Source organism: Gymnoscopelus microlampas (assembly GCF_963454915.1).
Source record: "Gymnoscopelus microlampas genome assembly, chromosome: 15".
Classification (NCBI taxonomy): domain Eukaryota; kingdom Metazoa; phylum Chordata; class Actinopteri; order Myctophiformes; family Myctophidae; genus Gymnoscopelus; species Gymnoscopelus microlampas.
The window spans coordinates 25,543,585-25,563,244 of NC_139952.1; the positions used below are offsets into that span (position 1 = coordinate 25,543,585).

The following is a 19,660-nucleotide window of genomic DNA, read 5'->3' on the forward strand; positions in this document are numbered from 1 at the left end:
AGCAACATACATTTTTTGTAATTTTTTAATACATATTTGAAGCTTTTCAGAAAACCTAGGTCTTAGGAACTTAGGTGATGGATTTCTGCTTTACTTCATGCATTGATACCTTGTGTTCTTCTCGAATCAAACACAGGGAAGATTGAGGATGTTGTAATCACTGAAACACTTGGCACCAGCAGAGTCTGTAAGGATGGACTTTTGCTGGTGTCTGAGATGGAATTATTGAGCCATGTAACCACTGACTGGGTCAATACTGAAGCCTCTCTCATCAGACATGGAAAGAGAGCATTGATCTTTAACGTGTCAAAATCCCTAGAAAAAGCTAAAATGTACGGTGCTTCAGGAGGAGAGAAAAACATAGGCAAGTCCAGAATCATATACTGTGTAGGTACCAATACCATCCACAACAAAGCTAACTGAACCATATAGGATACTAAAGTGGTGTTAGCCCAAGGCCACACCACTTCATATAGTATATTGAATAACATTGTGTTGCATATACTTAGACCGCCAATTGAAGACCTATGCTTTAGACTTATTGCACATCTCTAAAGTTTAGAGAGCCATGTGCACAGCACATGCTTACATGGGTGCAATGCATGCAATTATATTTACGCACATATCTTTGTATTGCACTGCAGGAAGGGAGAGGCAGGAATTCAATTTGGTCATAATTGAATGTGCTTCAATAATGACACAGCAGAACAGAGCAGGGTTTAATTTTCACGCCCTGAGCTGTGAGTTCCGCGCAAAATAGCCACGCTGATCGCCACCTTGACTGATCAGGAAATTAGCCTCCGAGAGGGTGATCTTTCAAAGTGCAAGGGGGTGGTTTAGAGGAGGATTTTCAGCGTGGATGGCGTTAATGAAGGTTAGCCCACACGCTGCCACTTTGCACTGGATGGAAGACATTTAAGTGTGCCATATATTCCCGATGAAGCTCTTTCATTACCTTCCTCACAGTCAAATTATTCATTCACCCACCTTTCTCTCTCTCCCTCTTTTTCTTTCTTGCTCTTTCACACAGGAAATACACAGTCTGGAAGGGTTATGCAATTACAGCAACAGCAATATAAGAAAGTTTTATCAGTGAACATGATAATGAGAACATAAAACAAAATGATGACATTAATGCTGTTTTTCCTCTCTTCTGCCTTACCTTCGTTTCCTTCTCTCTCTCTCTCTTCCCTTCATTCTCCCTATCTCTCACTACATCCTCTATCCCCCTCATTTATGAGTCTCTCTCTCTCTCTCTCTCTCTCTCTCTCTCTCTCTCTCTCTCTCTCTCTCCCCCTTTGTCTCTTTCTCCATTTCTTGCTCTGCCCCCCCCCCCTCTTCTCTGCAGATACTTTGTTTTAGATCCAGAACTGGGACAGTTGCAGTATTTTGTCAATGAGCAGGGAAAGAGCCAGAAGCCCCGAGGTTCCCTGCCCCTGATTGGTGCCTCAGTAACCCAGAGCGACGAGGCTCCGCACATGTTCGTTGTAAACTCTGTCAACGGAGAGCTGTACAAACTCAGAGGTATGACCTCATGCTGGCCTCGACTGCCCTTATTTGGCAAACTAGTAACACATGCTGAACTTAACGCGTCACAGTTGGACCAAAGACAAAGATAACCAAGTGTGTACTGTAAACACTGCAGTTATTATTACACACTGCTTCTGATTATTGGGTGTTTTGGTTGCAGTAGAACAGTAATCCCAAAAGCAGCTTAAACAGCACCCTCACCTCTTTATGGAAAATGGATTACTAGAATTAATCACGTGTGTGTTTGTGTGTGTGCGCACAGGAAAAAAATGCCCTTTTCAAAGGTACATTAACACTCTGGGATTGTGTCATTGATTCTCGCAGTGGTGTGGAAGATTATGTGAGTCACAATGGGTTGAGTCAGATTCTAACTTTCATTACAACGGTAGATTAATGTTTCCCCTGTGCTGTGAATCTATTTGTGTGGATGCAAATATCACTGGGTCTGAATGAACTGCTGAATTGGTGAATTCACTGGTTCCTGCTTGGTCTTTCATTAGTAGAGAGGAATCCAATGACCGCTGCTAAAAAAATACTGCTAAAGAACATAAATGCATTGTGTACATACTATATAGTATTAGAACGGATGCTTTTTAGCCGCTAGCCTGTAAAAGGGATGTTTGTATTTTCATTCAGCGTGTCCATGTATTTAAATACTGTGTGGTAAAAGCTTAAATATTCATCTAAATCTTAAAAGAAAAAATCACACCCAGTGTGAAGAGAGTGGTGCCTTTGAAAGTGTAACTGGTTGCATCCGCAACAATCAGCAACAATATGTTGTCACGTGACACGTGACAACATATTGTCACGTGTCACGTGAAGCTTAACCAATCAGCCATGCTCAAACATACGGACGGACGGACGGACATACGGACACACGGACAAAGTCAAATGTAGGAGTGGTTGGCACCACTCAAAAAAGTCCACAATGACTCTTGGTCCACATTTAACAAGATGGGGTCTAATATTGGTGTAGCTTCCATGTGGATCTCGGACTTCATGTGGACAGTCTATGATGTCAGCCACCTATGATGTCAGTACTACTATGACCTACTATTTCAGTAGGTCAGTTGTCTCTGTATTTGGGCAAGGTTTCAGCTTGTTTTGGCCGCCGTTGACTTCCATTATAAAATAAACAATGTAAAACGTTAAGTATGTCAATTCTTTGCCAGACCCAAGGGGTCGGGCTTACATGAGGCTTTGTATCTGTTTTCTCCTAGTCTCGCGTAGCCAGACCCCACAGAAAATGAAAAACAGCGACCTCTGCTTTTCTGATATTCTGTGGAGTCTGGCAGGAGTATAATGTTAGACTAGAGCGCAGGGAAACACCGGTTTCATGTCTGCCTATAGCGCATCACTTCCGGTTGGTGCGACCATGTTTTCATTCCCACTAACAATATTTCTACACGGAACACTAACACCACTTCTCCCAGAGAACATGGATGGTTTTGGTTATAAGCCCACTTGTTTCTATGATGAAAGAGTAATTTAAAATGTGAATATCTTTCCGTGGTTTTGTCCGCTCCGAGGACGCTAATGTTAAATTAGTTTCGGCTAGTTTCGAGGGGGGGAGGGTGGATCATGGTGGATGGACACGTGAATCCCGCCCACTACATTTCATTAGGTAAAGCGCGGCCCACTTCCTGATCTGAAGGCACGCCCACTTTTAGCCAATGCGCACTGGTTAGGACGAACCGCTCCGACAGATTCCACCGCAGGTCGGAATCTGTTCTTGAGAGATTAGTTTTCTCCATACATGGTACAGTCTACTGTATGTCGCTTTGTCCCCCGGCCCCAGCCAAAAAGGTCTGTCCCCCTTTCGTCATAGAAGGGACATAGAAGGGACACACGTCATGCGAAGCCCGGCCATTCAGATTTCAACCACTAGGGGTCTGGCAGTACCAGGTCTCCTGGTTCTAGTTTTTAGCGGCGCTAGCCGCTCTCTGCTCTATACCTGACTTTGTCCGTGTTCACCGTCAACGCTCTGATTGGTCAGACCCGTCAACGCTCTGATTGGTCAGACCCGTCAACGCTCTGATTGGTCAGAACCGTCAACGCTCTGATTGGTCAGACCCGTCAACAAAGTGATTGGTCAAGCTTCACGTGACACATGGCTATAAACACATTATAAACACATATCAATGACAAAATGTATCAAAGGCGCCGCTACCTTCACACAGGGTGTGATTTTTGAATGTAATGTGAAAAGAATTCAGCGAGCTACTTCCTTGGCCTACTGGCAGCGTGCACAAGAAATTTAGGTAGGTACTGTAGGTTTGTGAGATTATCCCTGGATAGACCAGTCTATAGACCCTCTTTTAGATGGCTCGGCACCTACAAGTACCTTAAAAAGTACTTCAACACGAAAGCCAGTAAATATTTTAAAATTAGTAATAGAAATAGAACGAGGTATGGTTCATGATTAAATATAACCTATTTTGGGTCCAAAAATGTACAAGGCTACTGCCTTCAAAGCTATTAGCGTTACTAAAATGGGATGTCACTTGTAAGAGCTGGTCCCTGACCATTAGACTGGAGCTGGTCACTGTGCTACAGGCCTACTGCACCTTGGCACTGACCTGTATTCACTGAGGCAAGATGGACTCCTTGAACCTGTTTAAGAGTCTCTGGAATGTCCCTTACACTCCCAAAGCGGGATATCAGAATAACGTGGCCTATATTCTATGAATAACTCAGCCATCCGTGTACACGCTAAGAGGAAAGAAAATAATCGCACAGAGATGGAGGTGGGAGGCATAGCCTCCAGGCACAGGGGAGGATTTGTACAGTTCACTGGAGAGGTATGACTTGTTACTGACTAGAGCTGAAGGAAAACACACTCGCAAGTCAAAGAACTCCTGGAGACCCATTGAGATAATTGGTGCATGATTTAGTGAATCCACTCAGCGAAAAACCCAGCTCTTTCCAGACGTTTTATCTGTACTGCATATAAGAAAGTAAAGTAAGTGTGGAGTTGCTGGAAGTGGAATGGCGACGTTTGAAATAAATGTAGAATTTTTCACAAACAGCACAGGGGAGGAACAAAGCCCCTTCACACAGTTGGTTATTTAGATTAGTAGGTAGGCTCAGAATTGACATTGGTTGCCATGGTGACCCCCGGAAAGGCCTTTCCTCGTGGGGAAAGATAAAGTTCAATGTTCAAGTGGCAGTCTGTATCCAGTTAGCCTCTCAGTGTTGATACTGTCTGAAAAGCAGCTTTTTTGATCCCTTTAGACCACCAAGAGCTTATACCACTGTTTCCCAAACAGTGGATCGGGATTGATTTGTGGGTCACAGATCCATTTTCGTGGGTCGCGAGTGAATATCCCTTATTTTTGGTTTCCTTAATTTTGTCATTATTATAATTTTAAAAGCTTTTCTAAAGATTTCCACTTGAATACACACATTTTCATGTGTTGAAAACAAATTCAAACATTTTTCAAAAATAAATTCATGAATAAAAGAAAAATAATCAAATAAATCGCCCAAATTACAAAAAAACAAATGTTTAAGAAGTAGTGAAAATAGCTGATCTGCAAGCTTGCGCGAAGCGACACGTTGTGGGCTTGTAGATCTGCTATTCTCATTAGTTTGGGGCAAACATCAGCTTTTTCTTTTGGGTCGTGAGCTAAAAAGTTTGGGAACCACTGTCTTACACTCACTGTGTTAGACTTCTGTGATTCAGAAGCTGCCTTGAGATTTGTACACGATCATGACTCATAGTAATAATTTATTTCATTCTGTGTGAATGTAAAAAAATCACTATTCATCTCCGTTGGACCGGGGACAACAGTTGTGACATGTAGCGGAAGCTGAGGTGGATCCAGCCTGCTGAACACTGACTAAGCTGTCTACAAGGTCAATGTGCTAAAGTAAAAAATGAAATAAAATGCAACGCCAGAATTGTATTACCTGGTGCAGGAGAAACGGTTGGCCTTGTATTTTACTGTTGGTCAAGAGGAGAGAAGAGTAGAGAGAGGGGGAGAGAGAGAAATTTGGAGGGAGAGGATTTAAATCATGCTTGAATGATTAGACGTCGTGGGATGAAGCTGTTCATCATTCTACACCTCGCTGAAAGCAGTCATGTGTTGATGGAGGTCGAGTCATTTTTGAACACGCTGATTAGGATGCCAACCTCCATCTTCCTAACCGCACTATGTATCTGAATAATTAAATCCTGCCTGTCCAAAAGATAATGATGATTATTAAGCCACAGGTTTTCAAAGTGGGGGCCGCAAGGGTAGCCAATTGGACAGGAAAGAAATTAAAAGGGAAACAAATCAATAAATAATGCGTATGTGTGTGTATTTATATATAAAAAATAATTTCAGTTCAAATTCAATTCATTATATTATTGTGCTATTTTAAGTTCTTTCTGGGGTCATTATTGTCAAGCGTTTTCAAAAATAATGAAACATTTCGAGCTGCTATTTTGCAATGTCGTTTTTAAGCCGTTTTTCTTCGTATTAAGCCGTTAGCTGCAATGCGGTTCCTTTATCCAACTGATTCTGCAGAGGTGCAACAGTGAACCTAGTTCTGTTCTGTAGAATGGCCTCCATTAATTCTGATATCATATTGTATCTCCTTAAATTAATTAGATTTCCCTGGCTGGTACATGCATTGATTCTGATGCGTATCAAAACCAGGACCAATAACTGCTTCTGTCTGCTTCTGGCAGACTCGCTGCCCATCTGAAAACTCACCTCTTCAGACTCCACCTCACCCCCTAGCACTGTTCTGTCCTTGTATCACTTCTTGTCGCCTATTTTGATAGATGCTAGTTATACTATGCAGATGTGTTGGTTAATTGTTCACATATTATGTGTTGTTACTTACATACGTTTTTTTTTGCTTTTCCAGAAATGCTTAGAATGTGAGTGAGAGCATGTTGTGTAGACAGATGCTACCATAGGTTTGATGTTTACCCATTATAGTTTATTTAAAACACGACCTTGTTCTCTTTGCACTCTAATTATGTGACCATTTACTCTGTTTGTTGACTAGTGTTACCATTCCATTTTCTGTGATCTCGCTCTTGTAAGTCGTTCTGGATAAGAGCGTCTTCTGAATGCCTAAACTGTAAATTGTAAATGGTCTCATCACTGTAATCAGCAACGGTGTGATTATGTGCTGATGGTGGTACTACAATTGACTAGCAATTAAGTGGTAGTAGTTCTGTCTATTTCACTGTCTCTCTCTCTTTGTCTTCGTCTTTTTCTCTCCCTTTGTCTGTCTGTATAGCATTCAGCCACCATCCAAGCACCTCCTAGAATTAGTTTTTGGCATTTAAATGCAATCCACCGACCAGGAAAGTGAAGTCTATTGTAGCTCCTGGTGAATGGACAGATGCAGAACAGGCCCTCGTTAGTACTTTCTCATTAGACCTTTCAATAGCGACCGAGGCATTCATCAAATGAATACCTTGAAGCTCAATTCCGAGTCTGTGTCTTGTTGTGATACAATACCATTGTTGAATTTGATAGTAGAATCATTGACCCTATAAACCCTATATACTTCTTTGACCGGGGTCCTTCAGGGGTTTATCCTAGGCCCACTCATTCTTTCCCTCTACACCATATCTCTTCATAGAAAATACCCTGGACCCTATTTTTGTTGAATGTTCGCCTACTGCCAGGGCCAGTATAGGGACGCCAGGGTTCAAGAGGTAAAAACTAGGCAGTTTGTTCCAAAAGTAATGATTACTGTACGTGGGTTACATGTACTGTATGTAGTAGCTTTAAGGAATAGTTCACCCAAGAAATTACTTTATTTCCATCGTTTACCTACCCGGTGGTGTCTTTGACTCGCTGAGAGTTTAATTTTGTAAAACATTCCTTAAAAATTAAGAATCACTTGATGAATGGAATTAATGAGACTCCACTTAACAACAGCAAAACAATATAAAAAATGTGTCCATAAAGTCCAAAACACAGTTCATAATGCAGCCTGTTCTATCTCTTCACGTTCTATATTTTATTTTTCTATGGTTATAGAACGAGAAAATAAACTTACTGGCTAAACCGGCTCATGCATGAAAGATGCACGCGTCACATGCAATCGCGTGCATGTGAATAAGCTCCGGTTGAACCCTTGGAACGGGCACGCCCATGCACGTTCTTCGCTCGTGCATGAGCCGGTTAAGCTTCCAGGTGTTTTAAAATTCTTTGGTGATATTTCTGGAACAGCAGACTTCAGTAGACCAGAATCTAAATGATAATGTGAGTGGTGTTTTGGACTTTATGGACCGATTTCTTATATCGCTTTGCTGTTGTTACGTGGAGTCTGATAAATTCCATTCATCGAGTTTTTTCTTCATTTTTGGAATGATTTATGGAATGTTTTACAACTAAAACTCTGCATAAGTCAAAGACAACACCGGGTGGGTAAACAATAGGAATAAAGACATTTCTTGGGTGAACTATTCCTTCAAATTTTCCTCAATTACAATAAGCTTGCACACATCACAGAAAAGAATAATGTAGATGCTCACTTATTCCCAGTCTAAGACCAGTGATGGAATTGAAGGAGTGACAGATTTGAAGGAGTAACAGGGTTGAATCAGTGACAGTGACATAGTTGAAGGCATAACAGGGCTTTTGAGATGGTGGCATAACTTTCTTCCAACTAAAGAGTATCAGATGTCTAGCGGCTGTAGCTTAGTGAGTAGAGAGGCCGTCATGTAACCTGAAGGTTACCAGTTCGCCCCCGGTCTGCCCAGTCTACAGTACGTGTCGAAGTGTCCCTGAGCAAAAGGCACCTAACCCCTAAAAGCTCCCCCCTTGAGCGCTCATCATGACCACCTGAGCAGAATTGACCCTGTGGGATTAATAAAGGTCTACATAGCGTAGTAAATGCGTCAGCTTTATGAGTTGTTATTGGTGACTCCTGTAGGACTACACCAAACAATGCAATCAATGGGTTAGGATCAATAACCTTATATGAAAAGGTATTAAATACACCTGTCCTAAATCTAATGTTAATGGCCCTTTTGTCCATAACAATATTACCGTACCTTCCCCATCCTTTATTGCAGATAATAAAACCTGCCCACTGTGTTAGTTTATGGCACAGCTCATTGGCGTGCTCCCCATGTTCATAAATATTATGATGTGTTTAAATGAAGATATATAGCATTAACATTAGTAAGGGAATCACATTCTGTCTGAAGGGAAATTCTCTCCCTGCATTAGAGGTCTTCACAGGTCCAACATGACGGAGCTAAACCCTAATGCACTGTTTCCCAAACTTTATGGGTCGCTCGCGAGTAAACACCCCTTTATTTTTTGTTTCCTACATTTTGTTCTCTCATTCATTATTATTACTAAAAAAATCACAAGTCAAAAACAAATTCAAACGTTTCCCAAAGAATTCCCATTAAAAACTAAATACATTAATTAGAGAGAAAATTTGTGTTTGCGAGCTTGTAGATTGGCTGTTTTCACTAGTTTGGGTCCTGGGGAGACATCAAATTTCTCTTTTGGGTCTCAAGCTAAAAAGTTTGGGAACCACTGCCCTAATGGACCTGTTAAATGCGTTCAGAGATTCGATTAGTTCAGAGATATTACAGAACCAACTCTTACTGTCGGATATTATATGGAGCTGACAAACCTAATAATTACAATTGCTATTCAAAATGCTGTTCCACCAGTAGATAGTCGGTGATAATATGCTAATGAAGTGTGCTACGTAGCATCTGCTCTCTCAACTCTCAGCTGGCATGCATTTGCAGCTTTTTCCCCCTTATTTTGCGCTGCAGTAATCTGATCCAATATGAGCATAATCATCACATAAGTTAAACAGCTCTACATGCTATTCTCTCCTGATCATCAGTGCTGAGTACGAGTCTTCGCGGATCCACTCAGGTGTTATGCATAATGATCAACAGACCTGGGACACAAGGTAATAGAATCTGAACCGACCAAACACGGATGTGAACCCGTATGGGTCTCGGGTATTGTCGGATATTTTCGGTTTGGGTGGATCCGTGAGTGGTTGAATTGGTCAACCACTTTAATACTGTCCATCAACTTAGTTTGTAGCCCATTTGTTTCCTTTTTTATATGAGCGTTTATAGGATATCGGTGGGGATGAGCATCTAAACAATAAACATATCGTTTTATAAACATAAAACACAATGCAGCTTCTTCATTCTGGAACATGGCAATACTTATGCTCGTCTCTTGCATTGGGGAGTGCCTGCTCTTCCAGTCAACCTCCTCTCCTAAACCGCTTACCATGTGAGTGCACACAGAGGAACAGAAAGGCTGTATACAATGTGTAATAGGGAGGTTGAAGGAGTGTGAATCCCGACAGGGGGTCTTTGCAAATGACAGCTGGGTACAGGTGTTCCTGTATTCATACCTCCCCGGCACCTGCTCCCCTCAGAGACAAAAGCAGCCGTGCTCCATGGCTGAGCACAGCGTGTGCACTGCGCTCATCAAAGACTTACACTGAATGTCTCATTTTCTGTGAATTTCCTTCTCTCTTAAGATGGCTTTTATAAGAGTTCACACTGGTGCTGCAGCTGTGGGCAGCGTGACAAGTGTGAATATTTTCACCCTATGGTGACGTAAGTCCTATCTCTAGTCTAAATAACATGTCATAGGACAGATAAAAATGTACCTCCTCCCGTAAAGGATTAGGCGTTCAATCCTTGTGTCGTTTTTCTTCTTTTTTTTTTTGCAGTAGTAATATTGCCTTCGGGCACTTGAGGACAATGTTATATTCAGTTCCTAATTAATAAGAATTATGTCACGTCACTTCTCTCTTATGAGTTACCATGGAGACAGGTCTCTTGTGTTGCTGGATCTGTGTAACTCTGTGACGCCTCAGGCAGTCCTTAAGTGCCCCATCTTGCAAATAAGTTTATAAAATGTACTACGATGTTGTCTGGTATAATCGGTTTCATAATGGACTGAGATCTAAAGCAGTCTCGTGCCATTGACTAAAACGTTAAAGGCCAACTAAAACCGTGATTTAGGATGCAGTAAAGCAGCTTTATAGATCAGGGCATTCATTGCCTCCGGCAGCTCTTTGACTTACTGTACATATTTATGTCGGCTGACGTTTCGGCCTGACTTGACCTTCCGTGATATCAGAGCTGTTGGCGAAAACATTCTGAGCTCATCAATCAGAGATCTGGAAGGAAAGGATAGTGTTGCCTGGAGCAAGCAGCCGGCCCATGTCTGGTTAAAGTACAGTTCTCTCCTCTTGCTTGGCCTGCTGTAATGTGGATAAGAGGGCAGGTTCTTAAGTGAATGAACCAAACAGTATTTTAACCAAACAATTTGGTCACAAAGTTCCTCCACAGACCAATACAAGTAGATCAAGCGTGTGTGTGTGTGTGTGTGTGTGTGTGTGTGTGTGTGTGTGTGTGTGTGTGTGTGTGTGTGTGTGTGTGTGTGTGTGTGTGGTCGGTCGGTCGGTCGGTCGGTCGGTCGGTCGGTCTCTGGATATCAAATCAGACATGCCATAGGCATGTCTGTCAGGTTGTCAAGTCAATGTATCTGTATGGCACATTTAGTAGGTAAACTCAATGTGCTTCACAATAAGAACACAAGCGCATGCAAGTACGCACACACAGACAATATTATGATACGGTATGCTGTAGAGAATAATAGTGTTATATTGTAATGGTATAATAATGTTATACTATAGTGATATAGTATTGTTATACTTTAGTGAGATAGTACTGTTATACTGTAGTGATATAATAGTGTTAAATACGGTAGTGGTATAATAGTGTTTTACTGTAGTGAATGTGATATAATAGTATTGTTTTACTGTAGTGATACAATAGTGTTATACAGTAGTGATATTTCTCATTGTCTGGATCATGTAATGTTTCTTATATTGTGTTGTGTTGCATTGTGTGTCCCTGCAGCCTCTGATGCCAAGGAACAACAGTTCTGGATCAATCAACTCCAAGCCTGCGCCAGACGCCACTCTGACTGCAGTGCCAAGGTGCGCACACACACACACACACACACACACACACACACACACACACACACACACACACACACACACACACACACACACACACACACACACACACACACACACACACACACACACACACACACACACACACACACACACACACACACACACACACACAGTTGACAGTTCAAAACACTGGCCACAGCCAGGAATGGCTCACTCAGGAAGGAAGGTGTTTGACATTTCACTGAAGATGCATGTTTCTCTGTCTGTTTATAGATGCCATTGTGACGCTTGTGTAAACCCAAGTGAGTTGCATACCTGACCAGATCCCATTTTGTTTTAGTGTTCAGTTCTGCTGTAGTGCTTCATTCTGGCCATCTTAAAGTTTCCAATATGCTTTCAGCTCAGATGTTTAAACCATTGCAACATTTCATAGACTCGACACGGCTTTTCTTTGCCTTGCTAATATTTTGAAGTCACGGTCACGCCAAAGTAACCTCTCCCTCTCAACTGTGATCGGTGCAACAGAATCGCAACTGAATCCGTTTTCAGCGGCCGTTGCAAACCACACCACAAATTGGTGACAGTCCTACAGTATATTAATTCAAAGTTTGTTCCTAGAAATGTAATGCTAGTGTTGGCAGTCATTTAGCATAATCCTGGTTTATTTTAAATAACTAGAATAGATTTTTTAGATAAGTAAGCACAAGTGAGGTGAATATGTTTAACTGCTTATTTTGTGCTAGTTATAAATCGTTGGGAATAAAGATATTTTCTAAATGGTGAGAGTCTCTAATTAGACTATTGAAGCTAGTATCCTCCGCGTGTCTCCTGACTACGTCAATGAACAGCTGCAAACAACAGTAATTGGCATCCAATTAATGCTGTACAGATACCTAATTAATGTAGTCTTGTCTCTATGCAGACTTTGTGTGTGCTACTCTACCAACTGCACTGTATCTCCCAGAAATACTGTCAAGCTCAGCTTCTACATACTGCATCTCTGGGTTTAGAAATGTGAGCTATAAGCTTCCCTGTGCAACATGTCATATGGATGCTGAGAAAAAAAGAAATCATTCAGCACCTCACCCACATTAGAGTTGAGGATTGTGGAAAACACACTAATAGGCTGCTTCCCTCTATGAGGAGACAGCAGGACTGACTGTACATTCTCCATTGGTATATCAGCGCATTTTATAGAATGCCCTTTTTTGGCTGTAACCATGGATACATGAGCTAATAGCCAAGTGAACACTATGATGCTAGTCTGGATGTGTTGACTAGAGCAGTGGTTCTCCTGGGGGTCGCAATTTCAAGCCCTGTGATGGCAAGGGAAAATCCTGGATTAAAAGATTCAGTACTCCATTTAGAAACGTGAACCCAGAGTTTATTAAAACTCGATTTTCAGGCCGCTACACAGCCTTCAAATCTAGTCCTACTGTATTTTGCACTGATCAGAGCAATGATCACAGAGTTATGGCCATTTGAATTGCTAACCCATTCAATCCGGGAACACATCTGTGTCATTTTAGATTTTAGCTATAACCATTATTTTATACTTTGGCTATTCAAAAAAAGCAGATATACAAGCTCATAGCGCGCCACCGAGTGCTGCACTATGAGCTTGTAGATCTGCTATTTTAGAAGAATCGTGAAAATCTATGAATATGTATTTGTTTAAAGCTTTTTAACTCAAATCTTTGCTTCTAGCATATTTTGAGATGGGGTCCGTGACCAAATACATATCATTTTGTGGTCCTTGAGAAAAGGTTTGACTTGACATGGTTTGCGCACCACCGATATATAAATCGCGCAACATACGTTTTTTTCAGAAAACTGAATTAGAAGACATTTGTAGATGCGTTCCCGGATTGAATGAGTTAAACATTAACACTGCCATAACACTGCTGGTGTACAGTGTTTGTGTGTGGATTGCCACATGTGGCCCCTGGTGTGACTATTGTCATGGCAGACCCCTGAACAGTGTTTGTGCTAAGTTTGCTGTGGATCGGAGCAATGATGTTACGTTAGTGGCGTCCATGGCCCACGGTCCACGGTCTACCCACCCTCTAGGCAATTTTAATATAGGATATTTCATATGTAAGATAATCTTGTCTTAGAGAGGTCAACACTGCTGTGTATTGTATGGTTGTGTATTGAGTCCAAGTCAACGTGTGTGTGTGTGTGTGTTTTTTTTTTTTTTCAGGTGAGGAAATTAAAGGGATCAGATGAACATCTGAGTGTGGAGAGAACAGGCCAGGAGGGGCTGGTGAGTTACTGCGCACACAGAAAGACACACACAGACACACACACACACACACACACACACACACAAAGCGGTACAGTTGACTTCATGTACAACACAAACATACTGTACATCGTGATCCGTAGTCTTCTAAGCAAAGCAAATAATATTGTTTGCTCTCCACACTTCAGCCGTTCGTTTAAGTGTGTGTATTTTCTCACTGTTACTACTCAGTGGAGCAGTACTGTTTCATTTGTCTCAATAAAATGCGTTCGCTGCTTCATTGCCAACCTGCTCCTCACTGCATCACACACAAAAAAATGAACAGAGGAACAATTTTGCCCACGTAGAGCCTATACATCATCCAAAGATTGCCCAAAATCTAGGCTATTTTAGGGAAGATATATGGGAAATGATATGTTTTGAGTGAACAAAATATGTATTATGTGAAAATATATTTCCAGGATGCAAACTAATTTTCCACGTATTGTCTGCCAAAGTTTGTATAACATAAGCTTGTGGGAAAAAAAGTACATTGTATGATATGTATAATATGTATTTTTGAAAGAATGTTTTTCTGTTTTAACACAGTAACTTTCCCATGGCGACGTTTATTACTGTACCAGTCAGTGTAATCCTTTTCTAAGCCTCAGATCTCTGTGGTGACTGAGCTGCTCATTATGCAAGGAACGTATGTTATGGAATGACAGAAACTATTTATCCCTGTGACTGTAAAGCTGAAAGAAAGTAACTGAAAGTAAGCTAAAAGAAAGTTTTCCAAAGCAGCATACAGCTTACAGATGTCGTTAAATGAGTTGATGGAGTAAACGCAATTTCATCCGAGGTTGTGCTTCTCTACACTGAGTTGATATAATATCTTTGGTAATATTATTACCAAAGAGAGACAATTTATTGTCGAGCCGTATTTTAATTAATTAGCCCATTCGTACAATGGGTGTCCCATGAAAACCAGAAATAGCACAACAATTGCATATCGGGTAAATCCCACATCCCTATCAGAACATGCACTTACACATTTCAAGCATTTTGTATGTCAGTCGGTTGAACACAAGATATAATAAGACTTATTCATGCACTCAAGAATGTCCCTGCCCTCCTGCTCGATCTCTGTCAGACGTCTTCTCTCCGTTCCAGTTTGTTGAGGAGCCTGGAGCTTCTGTCTTTGACAAGTTTAGAGGACAAAGCCTACAAAGAGTACAGTTTGTGTGTTTGCACTCCTAAATGTTGTTTCCTATTCTGCTTACTCACGACTCGTACAGTAGCTTAAAGGTGATTCATATACTTAGTTGAGCTCCGGCGAGGCACACCAAAAAATAGCCGACCACAATGCATCGCAGTGCAACACGTTGTGAGCTTGTAGATTGATTTTGACTGATGACCCCATGGCCTTTCCTGTAGCACACACAAAATTGAATGGGCAGATTCCAGGAGGAACGTTTTTGGTGACCCCATAGCTTTCCCACTAGCTCCACCCTTTGATCAATTCCCATTTGTTTGTTAGAAGCTAGCCTGGAATCCGGACTGAGTTGCTTTCACTCCGCTTCGCAGTGTGGGAGGCTTCCATTTGAGCCTGATTTCCGAACGTCAACTTTTACATAGGCACTTCATGGCCGATTGGATAGTGCTCAACAAATCACAGTAGGAAGGGAAGAGACTTGAATTTTACATTGGAAGGTTCTGGTCCCGCCTCGCCCTCACACCATAATATTTATTGGAAGGCTCTGGTCCCGCCCCGCCCACAGATCAATCTGAATCCTCGGCTCCTTGGTGTCCGAAACTGTTAGTATGACCCAGGCAAAACCACCAGTTATGAGCAATCTTATTCCATTAAAGCATGAGGAATGTTAATCAAGTGTCAGTGGGTGTTTTCCCGCTGCTAACAGGGCCTCTCAGTTAGATGCTGCACTATCCTCAGTTTTTTTGTTTGTTAATCCTGTTCTAGCATTTTTCAATTGAAGCCACAGGGAAAGGAACATTGTTCTAAAACAGTAACCTGGCTGTTTCTCTGTCGGAGAGCAGAGCTGTGGGAGGGAGACAATTGTTTCATCGATTTGATTTTTGTTTTCTGTGTGTCTGTGTGTTCTCTACTCTGACATGACCAGACCTACTCGTGTCTGAAATGATCTCTGTGACAATGTACACTGCCTAAGATGATAATAATAATAATAGGCTAGATAATTAAAAAAAAATGTATTTTAAAGAATGGTACAAAGAAAATTCAATATCGAGACGAGAGATACTTAAGATTCTTATTCTCTTATCTAATTATTCTTATCCAATTATCAAATCATCCAATTCATCCTCTCTATCTTTCACTTACCCTTTTAAAGCGTTATGATTCACAGGCCAGTAAATAAATACAGAACAAAATGGAGACATATTGAATATCAATATTTGACCTATAAATAGCATGATAACATTTTAATTCCCCCCAGCTTTAGAGTGTACAGCTGGGGACAGTGGGAGGATAGAAAACGAAATTGAGATTCTGTCTGATGCTGCAGCCAGCGTACTGTATAAATACAGTGGCTTTATGTATTAAAAGTACTGGAAACACTTCAATGATCGTGGACAACCAAGGCTCCGAGATGAAGAGGCTTAAACTTACAGGCATAAGCAGAAAATAGACCTTGTTTAAAAAAGTTTTAAATGGCAACTTTGTAGACTTGCATAGATATTCCAGTGGAGAGTTAGCTCTTGAGACATACAGTAGCCTATAGTAGAATGCATTGGGAAGTCTTAGTGTTCTATACTAGAGGTTCGGGCCGACACCTACGTCGCTTTGCCGATCTGACCAATATGTCTGAGTCATAGTGTCAGGGGTACCCGTTGTACCTGTCTGTCTGTGTCCCATATATATATATATATGGAGATATCTGTGTCTGCCAGTCCTTATCCCTTTTATGCCCTATACCTTGTACAGTGTATTGGCTTGCCCAGCTATGGGCATATTGGTCGGATCGGCGGTTCTGGACAAACGCAAATCCGAACGACTCGTTGGCGGGCACCACACTCCCTTGTGTCATTGCCGATGCGCTCGCTGAGTTTGAAGTCGGTCGGTCCCATAAATGCACATGACCATATATGGGCATAACGGTCGGATCTGTGGCTCTGGACAACCGGATCTCCCATATATACCTATGGTTATGTCTGAGTCATAGTGACATGCCTATGTTTGGGTGTATCGGGTTTGTTTATGGCTATGTCTGAGTCAGAGTAACGTGGCCGTGGTCCTGCCTGTATTTGGGCGTATCAGGTTTATTTATGGTTATGTCTGGGTCAGAGTGATGTGGCCGATATGCCCATATACAGTATGGTCACTGCTTTACCCCACTATCCAATCACAAACAGTTAATTTATTTCAGCCTGCGACAGATTTTTACGTCCTCCGATAGGAATGGCCTTTAAGTTGCTCTATAAGTTGAGTTTCTAAAGCATTCAGTCACTGGTTCAGACACATGGCTCCATTTTGTTTGTACTGTATGCCTGCATTGTCGACAATCTGGACATTTTCAAGGTGCTATTTATTGAACTTGGTTCATAAATGACCCATTTTATTTGTTTGGAGTTTTCTGTTTCTGTGATGGATGACTCACTGGGCTTTGACTCAGTTATCCCCCCTCTCTACTCACCTGTTCTGTTCTTTGTGCCTCTTTCACTCTAATTCTCCATCTCTCTTACCTAGGGTTCTTCCTCCTCTGGTCGTACTCGAAGTTTCTCCCTCCTTCCTCACCTTCCTCCATCGTCCTCCCCGGGATCCCAGAGACACCTGGGCCACCCGGCCACGCCCAGCAACATCGTCACCATCACCCACCACAAGTCTCCTGCCGCTGGCCGGCGGGCCAAGAACCAGTACCCAGGAAGACTCATGGAGGTCAAAGAGGTGGGTGTTGGCTGATGATGTCACTTAGTGTGTTCACTTCATGTCAAAACACGACTGTCATCTATCCTACTTTGTCACTCGACAAAAAGGCACATATTCAACTGAAAAAGGTAAGCTTATTTATTCTTTTTAAAATTTTAACATCCTCCATTTTGCTCATTATCGGTTGCTATTGAGGTCATCTTACAACCTTTGACTGATCCGACTGATATGCCCATATATGGAGATCTCTGTATCTGTCTGTCCTTGTCCCTTTTATGCCCATATATCAAGATCCCTTATGTCATCAGTATATGCCCATATATGGGCATGCCCCCTTTTGTGCCCATATATGAAGCTGACGGATTTGTTTGCGCCTGATGCCATGACGACACATTGAGGTTAGACGACACACTCCATATTTGGACGTAGCTGCATTGGGAACTCCTTATATGGTTATGGCTGTGGCATGACGACGTAGTGACATGAGTGTGACGTCAGAGGTCCGCCCGCCGGAATCAAATATGAAAATATTTAAAAGGTTACAGAGAAGGGCACAAACAAGGGGGAATGTCAATACAAATGTATTTGTAGCGGCCCGAACGTCTAGCGTGACGCGTCGTTCACTTTGCAGTGCCACCTTACAGGCACCTCACAGTGTGAGAGAGAGTTTTGTGCTCTCCTAAATCCACGGCAGGCTTTGAAAGTACCCACTTCAGAAAGAGGTGACGTGCATCACCTCTCCAATGACCAAAACCCACTATGGAAGCCGTCGAACTGGTGCGATCTGACGGCATCCTAGAATTTATAGGTAGGATGTGATGCACCGTCTCATCGTGATGTCAGATTACGTCACACTGGCGTGATGTCAGATTACGTCACACTGGCTACATACGTACATACTGACAACCGACATGGCGCAGGATTCAAATTGTATATATATAGATGAGTAATCATCAATAAAAGATTTTAACCACTGACATGCCCAAAATAGTGATGGCCAGGGATAATGTGGCTTAACTGGAACCAGGTAGAACCTGTGAGAATCTCCACATTCCCCAGACTAATGCCTGAATGTTGGAAACTGTAGATTCTAGTGGAATTCACTCCCAGACTCTTGCCATGGAGCTGCATTGCATTTTCCATGGCCTTTGTGCTCAGTGTTTGCCCTAGTGTCAGGTGGGTCGCTGCTGGTGCAGTGAGTTCAGCAAATATTTCTGGCCTGCTGTACACTGCAGTACGTTCAATGTCTGTCAGTAACTTTAGCTTGGTTAGCATTTTCCTGTATATACTGTATATCTATCTATACAGTATAACATGGCAGGTGACAGAGATCAGATCTGGCAGAGGATATATTATTGAACCTATGGGTGTATCCTCTGATATACCTGACCGTGGGAGATAAGCAGTGGTGGAAAAAGTACAACATTCTTTTTAGGTAAAAGTATCAATACGGCAATGTAATACTCTGTTACAAGTAAAAGTCCGGATTTCAAAATTACTTTTACTTAAAGTACCAAAAGTAGAAAGTACTCATTATGCAGAATGTCCCTTTTCACACGTTTTCAAATGTATACAAATATTTTGAAAATAGCAGATCTACAAGCTCATGATGCGAGGCATTGTGAGCTTGTAGATAGTCTATTTTCAAATGGCCGCAATGTGTAGGGCTGAAGTGGTTAATTAATGTTTTGTAATAATAATGAAAATCTACAAAGTAACTGGTAACTAATGTTTTCAAATAATTGTAGTGGAGTAAAAGTACAATATTTGTCTCAGATATGAAGTGGAGTAGAAGTAAAAGTATTGAAAATTGGAAATACTCCAGTAAAGTAAAAAATACCGGTACCCCAAAATTGTACTTAAGTACAGTACTTGAGTAAATGTACTTATAGTTACCTTACACCACTGGAGATAAACTGATATAAATGCAGCACTACTGATTGCCAAGAACACAAACTGCACCCTGTTGGCTCCAAGAACTCTAATTGATGAAGGAGGTACGACAGTTACCTTCTCCTTTTCCTTCTGCTCTCACAACATTTGAATCACTTTAC

At 41.7% G+C, this 19,660-nt stretch overlaps 1 protein-coding gene across 2 annotated transcripts in view; it reads left to right on the forward strand.

Annotated features, from left to right (window-relative positions):
* Positions 1-19,660, forward strand: part of osbpl10a (oxysterol binding protein-like 10a) — an 87,345-nt gene that overhangs the window by 16,473 nt on the left and 51,212 nt on the right. For both annotated transcript variants that reach the window (XM_084079553.1, XM_084079554.1), the window contains exons 2-5: positions 1,349-1,524; positions 11,414-11,493; positions 13,682-13,744; positions 17,427-17,624. In XM_084079553.1, the coding sequence (XP_083935679.1) occupies positions 1,349-1,524; positions 11,414-11,493; positions 13,682-13,744; positions 17,427-17,624 (517 nt within the window). The remainder of the gene's footprint in view (positions 1-1,348; positions 1,525-11,413; positions 11,494-13,681; positions 13,745-17,426; positions 17,625-19,660) is intronic.